The 12,025-nt window shown below is 37.8% G+C and overlaps 2 protein-coding genes across 2 annotated transcripts in view; one reads left to right on the forward strand and one right to left on the reverse strand.

The window, feature by feature from the left end:
• Nucleotides 1–12,025, forward strand: part of GABARAPL1 (GABA type A receptor associated protein like 1) — a 304,992-nt gene that overhangs the window by 55,382 nt on the left and 237,585 nt on the right. The gene's annotated exons all lie outside the window — the stretch shown is intronic.
• The window catches only part of WDR11 (WD repeat domain 11), a 58,853-nt gene that overhangs the window by 43,795 nt on the left and 3,033 nt on the right, over nt 1–12,025 (reverse strand). The window contains exons 2-5 of the mRNA XM_072424700.1: nt 8,043–8,154; nt 1,483–1,636; nt 777–950; nt 70–256 (exon numbers count right to left, since the gene is read on the reverse strand). Of these exons, the coding sequence (XP_072280801.1) occupies nt 70–256; nt 777–950; nt 1,483–1,636; nt 8,043–8,154 (627 nt within the window). The remainder of the gene's footprint in view (nt 1–69; nt 257–776; nt 951–1,482; nt 1,637–8,042; nt 8,155–12,025) is intronic.

Consider the following 12,025-nt stretch of genomic DNA (forward strand, 5'->3'; position numbering starts at 1 on the left):
TACAAGTAAATAATTTGTCTTACAAACACATACTTCCAAATACACTAAAAAAATTGGTTATATGCTTACCTTGGCTTCTCATTAGTGATGAGAATCTTTACTTTGTTAAGGGCTTTCTTGGCACCAGTGGTTGTTACTGGCTTAGCGTGAGCAGGACTGGAATGAGGGCTGGATATATAAACTTTCCTTCCACTGCTGGCTGGAGGCTTAGATGGAGAGAAGTCTGAGACAAACACGATGCCCTCGCTAGTCAGCACTGGGTAAAAAATAAAGATAGGCAAAAGTACCATCAAAAACTGCAAACACCCCATGTGACCCCCAGTTTGGAGGCCTGTCCACCAAAATTCACAGTTTCAGTATCCTTTCCTGTTATATATTTATTATTTAATTACATTATTACACACGTGCAGTGAAACCACAGAGACGTTCTTGGTCTATGGTGCTCATGATTGGTGCGTGCCAAAACACACCTACGATATATTACAGCCGTGGATTTCTGGAAATCTAAACATGTGGGTGGGGCCTGTCATGCTAGCCATTTGTTAGCCCTTATCATTTTCTATTAAACATACCTAGAACAAGCAGCCATGAAAGCAGGAGAGTTTTGTCTCTCCAAGGCATCAGAAGACTGACAAACCCATTAGTGAGGCCAGTCCATAGCAAGGTTATGCTATGTTTCCTTACAAAGAAGGAAAAACCATGGGACTGTCTTTACTTTTTACCTTGACCTGTATGTACTACTGTTCTTGCATAAATTGATTGCTCCCAAAACTTACAGGCAAGCTGAGAAGGCTGGAAAGGATTGAAGGAGAAAGAGAGGATATTCTCTGCATAGCTCTTCTTCCATAGTTTTGTTCCAGTGTCTGCATTCCACAGTACAATGAGATTAGGAGGATGTATGGCCAGCAACAGATCACGAGAGGCATCCTGGCTCCACAGCCACTGCATGTCTTGCAGGATAAAAAATAGAAAATTATGTTAGTGAAAGGAAAGTTTTAGAAAAACAAGCTTGTCGATAGACCATTCTTTTATAATCTGCATAAATGAGAATTAAGAGTTCAACTGAAGAGCAATGGAAATCTTACAAAACATGGTTTAAAATGTACAAGTGGACAGTATATTTAATTTATAGTAACTAATGCAATTTTAAGGAAACAAAGTCTTCTGGTATTTAGCTGTAGCTGACATGTTGCAAACAATCTGTTATAAGACCAGACTTAATAAAGTTTTGAAGTGTACAGATGATCCAAGTCGGTCACTTGAGGTGAATGTTAGTTATTCATTTGGGTGATAATCTAGTGTCCATACAGCCATTCTGTGTCCATACCGCATTGTTTAGTGATCCATCCCGACAAATCACTAAACTGTCAGGAACGACCATTGGCCTTTCCTGATGGGAAGGATGCAGCGGCGTGCCTCCTATGACTCCCCATTGTGTGTGTATGTGTGTGTGTGTGTTATTTCTCAGTGATATTTCCTTACCATGAATTGGCTTAGAATGCTCTTGTATTTCACATCGTGTTGTGCCAGATGTAACATCCCACACAATAATTTTTCCACTGGCATCTGCTGATGCCAATCGCAGGGAATAAGGGGAGCCCTGGTTGTGGTGATAATTTTCCCGAGCCCATTTCACCTGTGTAAACATAAAGAGAAAAAAAAATCAGCTCATATGGACCATATACCTTCATATGCCAAGTGAGATTGTTTACAATCACCATTTTCAGGATAATTATAGCAAAAGTGTGAACATCGGAACCCCAAACAGTGGTGGAACTTGTACTTAATTACACAAACTAAACTGAACTGGTACCAACCACTTATCCATCATTCGGGATAAGAACATCCAACAATTTGGGGCTGAATGTCGGGAAGTTAAAACCATTCAATTGACACCTTGGTTCTAGTATGGCAAATGCAGCTTGCGATTGTGTGCATTTAACTCAACTTAGTAAGCATTCAGAGTGCCTTCAGACTTCAGCATTTCCCCTACTTCTGAATGGCTGCATGCTGCTTTCCATGTATGGGGAGAAAAGGGGAAAAGTGTAAATGTTCTTAACATTGCACAGCTGCAGCATTCACTTCACACAGAATTAGTTATTTCTTATATAATCTTTAGACTCAATGCACAAAAACGAAGTGATATTTAGGCATTGTATTTACTATATTAGGCTTCACTGTTTAACGAAGTATCAGTACATGTTTTTTTAAATGATGGTGATGCGCAGTTTTTAAAGCCAAGTAGGACTCATTTAAAACAAAAGAAATAGGAATTTTTAACAATTATAGTTAATGAATAGTAAAAACGTACTATTGCCTTTAGAAGGCAATTTGATTTCATGAGAAGAGGGGCTTTGTTTTGCACCTTTCCCTGGCACAAGGAGGCTGGATAAGACCCAAGGTGAGGCAGGGGATGGCCCATCAATATGCCTGATAGAAGTAGGTATCAGAATGTGTATTGCCCACTGACGTCACCCTGGTTGGCCCTGTCAAGTCTTTGAACCATCAACTATTGTAGATCATTGGCTTCCCAGAGAAACGGTGCTTTAAAAAACAAAATACAGACACAGGTAAGTAATGGTTTCCTTAAACTCAGAAGGGTATATCTTGCTTTTTATTTTTGTGTACATTTGCATATATACAGGTACAAGTATACATTAAAAGCAACTTTGTGGTTGTGAAAAAAAACTAGCAAGGCAAAACAGGACCCAAAACAGAGCATTTATGTTTGCCTGTTCTACAGCCCACTCCTCTGATCTTCGCTGTCTAGCAAACCAATGGCTTCTTCGCACTTCAAACACTTCTAGTTGTGTCAGATTATGCCAATTTCTCTGGCAGCTCTAAATCAGAACTGTATACACTAATGACATAAGGGTCAGAGAAAGCAGAGTGTGTGGTTAGGACCCAGGCATCAGATAAGGATATTCTTCAAAAGACAATTGGGCAGTGGGACAGAGGAATATAAAGTCTTTTCTTTTTCAATTGGTGCTTCAACTGGACTGACAAAGTCATTTAAGGCTCAAGTGATTACAGAGAGATCACAGTATACGCAAAACTGCTGCAATTATTTCTTGAGAAGAATTCTCACAAAAAAGAATCTTTGATCCCTCAAACAACTCTATACTTTCATCTACGGCTCAGTAAGATTTTTAACATGCCTTATCCGAGTTGAAAAGGTATAAGCTACATCCGTAAAACCTATTAAAACATAACTTGCATATGTTCACCTGCAAGCAAGACACAAATGTTAGTGAGGCACTGAGAAGAAATTGTCAGGTACATACTAATTGCCTTAAAACAAGCCATGGCAGCGCTGCGGAGGAAGGCACGGCTGGATGCATCTGCGGCTAACACTCTGGGGAGACTAAGTGCAGAGAGAAGTTATGGATGCTGCCTTCTTCCCTCCCACAGCGTAATCCCAGAAGATGAATCACTTAGCTGCATTTACAAGTACCTTCACTTTTATTAAAGAAATCTGGCCACATCCCAAAAGTCCCACTAAAATAAAAGGGTATATACACATTTCAGTGCATTTTTACCAATGCAAAAACCAAAGTAAATCTGGTCAATGTTTTATAAAAATCAGGAATTCATTGAACAGAGCAAATTGCACCAGGATGGGGAAAGGAGGAGCATCCCAAAGATCGATTAGCATACATAGTTAACAGAGGACAGATAGATGCACAAGTTTTTAATTAAACAAACCCCATGTAGTAGTATGGCACAATTACTTTGCAGCACTAGTAGTCAGAGACTCTGGGGAAAAAATACAATTAATAAACAATTGGAATTTGGAATACACACACATATTGATATAAATCAATCTTTGTTTAGCCACCCCTGTAATGTGCACTTCTGGCACACTTTAAAGCTTGCCAGTTATTTCTTAGTTTAATTTTATGGCTTCCCAAATAACGTACCTGCTAACCGGGAACGGTTTTGGAACAATCATATCAGCTCATCTACCTGGTTAAGTAGAATGGCAGTGGTACAATATGTATATGCGTAACCTTTTATCTATACTCCTTGAAATGACCTCCTCGTTCCGTGCAGGATCTCCTGTGAACCCAGAGGGTTTGATAATGCATCCTGCTGAGGTTGTAATTATGAGGCCCTGGGTTTAGAGTACATTGCCTATATTATACTGCGTACAGAGCAGGAAATCTGCAGAGGACAGTGAAGGAGATCACCGAGAGAATCACAATGAGAGCTGCTTTTTTATATCTCATGCCGAGAAATACATTTTTTTAGCATTATGTTTTAAGCTGGAAGCAAAACCACCATAGGTAATAAATCTAGCAATTCTAATGTACATGAAATTACAAACTTCAATGAGAAACGATCATCATAAGCATCAACTTTGTTTAGTTTGTTAACCTAACGCTGATCTTCTTCTCTTGTACATGTAAAAATGAAACACTAAAGACTATAGTTCCCACTTAGGCAGCTGTTAGTTTTTTGTGCATGCTGGTAGCTCAAGGCCAAATGGGTTTCTTCTCATTTGTGCTTATTGCAGTTTGCTAATTTTATTATGCATTAGTGAACCCCGTAAGGGCTTTTCAACCCAACTACTGAAACATGATCTGGTATCTTTCCATGTAGGTAATACACACGCTCATGATTGGCTTGTTTACTCATTTTCACACAAACATTTCTAAAACTAAGTGCACACTGACTTCTAAAGATGTGCCTGGCCTTTGCTTTATACAGGTTGTACATGATGTGGTGAAACTCTCTCAGCTGGTGCTTTAGGATTAATCAAACCAAATAAGCAGTGGACCAAATGTGTCACCTGTGCTTCAATGTGTTGCTGGACACTGTGTATTTATTCAGATGGTTTCCATTAATGTCTCACAGGTGAAAAGTTTACTTTCATTAGATCAGTTCTATACATTTATGTAATACACAATCTATTTTAAGTAACCTTTATTTTTCATGTATGTTACTAAAAATGTATTAATAAATAATAACCCTAATTTAAAAAAAATAAAAATAGGGAATAAAACCTGATCATGCTGCCATCAATAAATGTAAAGTATGTATTCACAAAATATAGCTTTAACGAGGAGGACGGAAAATGAAATGTAAATTCTTTATCCATCCTCGGCCTGATATTACACTGTTGTTAGGATCTATTTTTTTTTTTTTTTTTTGTGTTATACTTTATATGATTGGAAGGCTATGTAGTAGTTACATAAAACGTCTTACTCTGACTCCTTAGTTTACAGTACTGGATCTGTTTAAAGACTGAATTTAAAAATATACTAAAAAAATAAAAAAAAACAAATCACAGAATGATTGAACTGCATTAAATTCAACATCAGGCTCCATATAAAAAGCAGCGAATCAAACATTTGCCAAACTTTCTCTGTTGGAGCATCAATCCCTTCCATTAAAAACATATATACCTGGTTAATTTCAGATTCTCTGCTTTATAGATTGAACCCATAATGTGGCACAGTAGTTTGTATGGACCCCTGGCGTCTGTATGCACTCAGGAAAATGTCTGGGCATACTTCTTCATGTCACTGCTTGCCAGAAACAAACATACCTTCACCTAATCTCCCAAAGAGTCTCTATTACATTCAGGTCTGGGGATTGTGGGCGCTAGTTATTGGCATCAATGTCTATTATTCAGGAACTGCTTACAAACTGTTCTGGGCTGGGCACTGTGTTGCGCCAGGAGGAACTCTGCACCAGTGTAAGGTCTGAGGATTTTATCCCAGCCAGAGCACCATTACCTATCACATGGAGGGCTGGGCAGTCCACCAAGAATATGCCCCCCACACCATCACTGTTCCACTGCCAAACTGGTTTTGCTGAATGATGGTTGTTTCACTATATTACAATTAAATGAAAACATTTTCACTGGATCTATCTCACAATGATGTATTTACTGATGAAATTACACTAGAACACTGCAGTGCAACATGACATCTCCGGACACTTTCACGTCTGTCAAATGTGCAGAACCTGTTTTCATCTACACAGAGAATAACCCTAAGACCCTGTACTGGTTTCTTTGTCACTACATATGTCTCCCGATATCTCGTTTATGGTTCTGAGACTGTGCTGGGAGAAACTGTAAACTTTCTTGCAACAGCACAAATGGATGTGCCAATTCTATATGATCTAGGCCAGCGATTTTCAACCAGTGTGCCATGAGAGATTTTCAGGGAAATAATCCAATTACCATTGTTGAGTGTCTATGCTGTAGAGACTGGCAGAGTAATGTAATACTCTTCCACGTCAGTGGGTGGCAGTAGGTAGCCTAATTGCATTGTTTATTCTTAGAGACAAGAGAATTAGCTACAGAGTGTCATTTTGTAACATTTTTGGTTTGTGGTGTGCCGCAGGTTTTTTTCAATGTAAAAAATGTGCCGTGGCTCAAAAAAGATTGAAAAACACTGATCTAGACTACCTGTGCAACCTGTGAGTGGGTTGCAGTTACTACACAATGCTTCTGTGCAGTATCAGCAAAATGCAAGACTTAGGAATTATTCAGAAAGAATGAAGGAGAAATGGTCTGTGGTAAAACCATTCCCAATTTGGGTGTTGGCTTACTGTTGCATCTCCCGTCTACCTGCTGGTAATTTAATTGGCACCTAAACAGGTAAAAATGATTCCCAATCATTTACACTTGATTGAGCAGTTCCCTAATGTTTTAATCTGTGTATTTTTTATATTTTACCTGAAAGAAGGCAACATACATGGCATGTATCCTGTTCAGCAATAGTTCCACTATAGGAAAGTAGGGGGGATTTTTTTTATATTTTACTTGTATCTAGCACTCAAGAGAAACCCAGCCCTTACTAAGTCACATTATCTGACAGTCAGGTGATCAGTTCTCTCCCACCCCAATATGCTGCAAATGAGGGTGCAAGAGGTAAAATAAGTGAAAATACAGCCATGGGTAGGAACACATGTGGAAAGCAAAGGCTATGTGCATAGTCTGGCTCAGGGTACATCCTAGGTTTCTCCTCTATGATGCATTTTTTCATAAACTGAAGGGAGTTTGTGGAAGATAGACAACACCTCTGCTTTCGACATGCACAATATTCTTGCAAGAATCATAATAAATCTGCACGGAATATATTTGTAGAACATATACATACTAAAAGCAAATTTAATATTAATTCCAATGAATTTCACAATCACGAGAGAAGTGGGTTTTGACCTGACCCACATTGGTTGCACATGTTTACAAGAAAAAAAAAAACTTGTTTCAACATATGGCACTCAAATGAAAACACCGGATCTTTTACCAAATCACACAATAATGTATTGTGTATGCTTTCACAATTCCTTTGCTGTCATCCCCAAGAATATTATACATGGAAATTTCAAGCAACCTTTCAAAGAACCTTCAAGCTATACCCCAGCTATCAAGGAGTGGGGTGGGGGGAGAGAATCAACCTACTGAGTTTCATGGACATCACTTAAAGCGTACCTTAATTTAGAAATTTCACTTTCGTAAAAGGGTAGACAACCTCTTTATGTAAGGTAAAAATTCTGTTGTTTGTTTTTTTTTTAAGTGCAACACCCTTCTATTAAAAAAAAAAAAAAAAAAAAAAAAAGAAGAAGAAAAAAAGGGTGCAGCACCGGCCCAATTCCCGATCGCTTAGGTGCAAAAGGAGCCTTTTCGCGCAAAGAAAAAAATTTGCATGCGCAGCGAGATCAGTAAGTTTTTTTTCTCCAACCTAAGCCACCTGTTTTCCTGCCTGGGTCGGGTAACGTAGGATGAAGGACCCGGAAAAAGAGACGAAGATAGTGGCGCCGGGAGCACTGGCTCAGGGGACGCATGCTGGGACAACGCGGGACCTGTTGCAGGACACCCCAGGTGGATCAGACTGCCCTGCAGGATTATATATTTTTTTTGGCAGTTTTCAGTTTAGTTCCTCTTTAACTGAGGACTTAAATACTCCCATACATGCAAAAAATAAATTGGGTCGAGAAAAAAAACATTCCAAAAAAAATAGTTTTCAGAAAATATGTTTATGCAATACATACATTTTATCAGGATTGGGGTTCATCCCACTTACCTTGACAATGTTGGCTTTGTGTTTTTCTAAGACCTGCAGAGTCTGTGCAGTGCTGGGATCAACCACAAGGATCAGTGAATGACAGCCATAAGCAATTAACCCTTGACAGCCCCTGGAAAGAAAGCAGTTGATGTTCACTGGGTTCTCAATTTCAAGCAATTACACCGAATCTTAACACTGCTTTTTGAGATTTAACAGAGACACGTGGAAAAACTGAAAAAAAACTTCCTCTACTTATCATATATCTGAATCAGGAAAAGTAATTACTCATTGAAGACTTTAAACCAAGATGAAAATTCAACATTAAGCCATAGAAAATTAGTTTGTTATGAATACCAAGTTCTGACCTACAATATAGGAATCCCTATTGCGAAAAGGAAAGACTATACAAGCCCATTCATAGGAGAAACAGTTTAGCACAACGCATGTTTTTTGTGCACTGCAGTAGCAAGTGTTGTAACACAATAGCTTTCTACTTACCTTCTATAGTTCTTCCAAACATGTAAACTTGTATCCAGAATATATTTGGTAAACTGCTATGAATTTAAACACACATTTCTCACTGTAGTCCACTGGATTCAAGCTGAATTGCTGTTTTAATAAAGTGACCTCAATAAATACAAGTACAGATACGGTTTTGTATCTTTGTGATAGCAAAGGCAAACTTTAAATTAAAATTGAAACTGAACTGTGAGATGCCAACAAGAACCATGGAATACAGGCTGCAAAAAAAAAAAAAAAAAAACAACAACATTTTAAGAGATTAAACTTTGCTGCCTACACCCCGGATCTTTGCTATAATGTGCAAGTATGCGGGTCAAATTTGCACATTATGGCAGAATGACCACCAAACTGATCACCTTTTGCCCTTGGTTGGCTGATCTAGGATACTGTAGTTCTTATGCATGTTAATTTATCCTAGCGCCCCATTATACTTCTTTCCTTCAACCCATTTGCCTTGATGGCACAGAGCCGTCAACCCACTGCCTCTGAGCCCAGACTCACAAATACTCACAAATATAATGCTTGCCTTTTACACCTCTACCAGAATATATAAAGAAGGGCTCCTTGAGGTCACTAGACCAGCCAACTGAAATGTTAGAACAATGCATTTGTAGTTAATTGGTTTCACATGTTTGGTGTATGTTTCAATAAATAAAAAGACAATTCTGATTCACCAAATAAAAAACAACAACAAATCATGTTTAAAACAAAACAAACAACTTGATTAAAACAAACAAAAGCAATACAAAATGCCCAGCTCCTGGGAGCATTGATGGGGTTACTGGGAAATTTTAGAATGTTGTGTTTTATTTATTTTAAAAAGTTATTGAATACAAGCGAAATATTAACACACAAATAACCCAACATTATTATCCTTTAATCCCTCATATGTAGGGTTGGTGTGCAGACATTTTGTTCTGAGTTTATTTATGAGTTGTGTAACACCTAGAAATTATTTACCCTTATTAATATTAATATTTTATGTAGCTAAATAATTCATGCAGAATTCCAGTATCGTGAAAAACGAAACCTCTTCATTGAAGTTTTATTGCCGACTGGTGAAAAGCACAAGGGAGCTTCGAGTAGACAGCAGATCTAATATTATTCTGACATAGAACCTTACTCTCAAGGGATTTTAGCCCTTTACATTTTCTAAGTCATTACAAACTGTAAAATGCAACATGATGAATGACACTCTTGAGGAACACATACATGTTCAATAGGCTTTTGTAAACTTCTATTAAGGCTTAACTCTAACATTACCTATTATTAGGGAGTCCTCTTATGTGCTACAATCAATAGCAGACCTCTCATTTTTAATGATGGACCATTACCATAATCATCAAGCCATCCCTTACCCATCTGTGATGACCTTAAATCAAATTTCTATCTATTTGCAGCATGTTAGCTAATCAATGCCAGCATCACCTCCTGATCCACTCGCCTAGGATAACTTAACATGGCTGATGTAATGTATGGTGCCAGTCCAGGTCCAACTCAACACTGGTGACATCATGACAACTTTTCTTAAAGTAACATTTACAAAATCAAACGGCAACCAAATAAATAAATGAAACACATAAAAACCCAAAAAGCTAAATAAAAAATAAAGTGAGCATAAGGCAAAATTTTTTTTTGTTTAAGATAAGTTGGGAAAGAGTTAAAAAAAAAAAAGTTAAGTTAAAAATATCACTTCTGCTTAACATATTAGGGCCCATTACCCATCAGAAAGGCTTCTGCCTACTGTCATTTACTCCACAGCCATGGACCGGCACCAGGCCATGGCCCGGGGGTTGGGGACCACGCTGGACAGGATACCCTTTCATCAATGAAGCAGGGTGATCCAGCAAACCTGGAATGGATCTAGTCAAGCACTGAAAACATTTGCCAACAAATAGCAAATGACTGAAGAATTCCATTCCAGGTTTGCTGGATCACCCAGCTTCACTGATGAAAGTGTATCCTCTCAAGCCTTGGAGAGCTTTAATAAATCAGGCCCAATGTGTCTTAAGTGAGGGTGACGTCAGCCTCCAAAAGAAAAAAAAAAAAAAAAAACACGAGTGCAAGCAATTGAAAGAAAGCTAGAGGCAGAAACGGAAATTGTATTTTGAAGGAGATAGGTCTAAGGCTTTTATGACCATGTTCTAGAAGTACATTTATTGGATTTATGCTGTTAATCTGTCTATACACATTACAGTGTACACTTATTACTTCTATGCCAACCCATGCATGCAACGCTATGAACCGACAGCAAAATCTTTCAGGTTAATTCGTATTTGAAAGGTATCTATTTGTGGTGGCTTCATATTTATATTTAAATTCTTTGATGTCCAGTAACAGGAAAAAATCTACTATTAAGAGCCACAAATGACAAACATTACCCATAATTTACAAATATTAAGACTATTCAAAACATAACAACAACTACCAAATATTAAGTGTTCAACAGGTTTAGATATTTAATGGCGCTGCCACACATTTATGTTGAGGTTGGACTTGTATTGTTCTGTTGGAATACCTAGTATATGTTACTATGGTAAGGGTATATATTCAGCTCTAGAAGATTTTTGATTATTATTCAATCTGTTGTAGTGTTGTGCTGCTCTGTAGGTGGATCTGGGCATTTGCTCTCATTGCAGCTGTTCTGTGTCTGTGTCTGTGAAACACATTGTGCAAGAATTGAGATACATACAAAGCATTAGAGTATTTTATTGTTGTTTTTTTCAGAATTGTTGTAATAAACAGTATGAATTATTTTGATACATTTCTGCCTTAAAAGTCCCAATTTGATCTTGTTCAGTATGTTTATATATTCAAAACATAAATTATGATAATACAGCCATGCAGGGTTTAATAAACTCCTTGGAGAGTAGAAGTGGCTATTGATAGAAGTTTTGTAATATTATATCAAATCATTTATAACATATTTGTAACACCGTAGTACAGTATGAGGCAAAGGCCATGGAAAGACTCTTCCAAACTATTAAGTTCAGTTGTATCCAGCAAAGGGGATATCAGCTTACAAAAGCTTTTTAGATAATTGTGTACTTCCAACCTTATGGAAACAGTTTTGTAAAAGGTCATTTTCTGTTTGTGTAAAACAGTGCTCCTGTGTACAACGGTTTGATGACTTTGGTGTGGAAGAACTTGAGTGTCTTGAACAAAGACCTGACCAACCATAACAGAACATATTTGGTATGAATTAGTCAGGTCAACATCAACTGTCCTAACGAGTGCCCATTAATATGAATGGGCACACATTTTCACAGATAAACTCCTAAGTCCTATCAAAAATCGTCCTAGAAGAGCGAAGAGAATACCTACAAAGGAGGAACAAACAGAATGCCCAACAAGTTTGTATAAGTGTGATGATCAGGTATCCACAAATGTAAAAGTATACCTTGGTCATTCAAAAAAAAAAAAAGGATCCTAGCCTAGGACCCTAGCAGACTTAGGGATAAAACTTTTTCAGAAGAACA

The sequence above is a fragment of the Pyxicephalus adspersus genome, chromosome 10 (assembly GCF_032062135.1).
Source record: "Pyxicephalus adspersus chromosome 10, UCB_Pads_2.0, whole genome shotgun sequence".
NCBI lineage: Eukaryota > Metazoa > Chordata > Amphibia > Anura > Pyxicephalidae > Pyxicephalus > Pyxicephalus adspersus.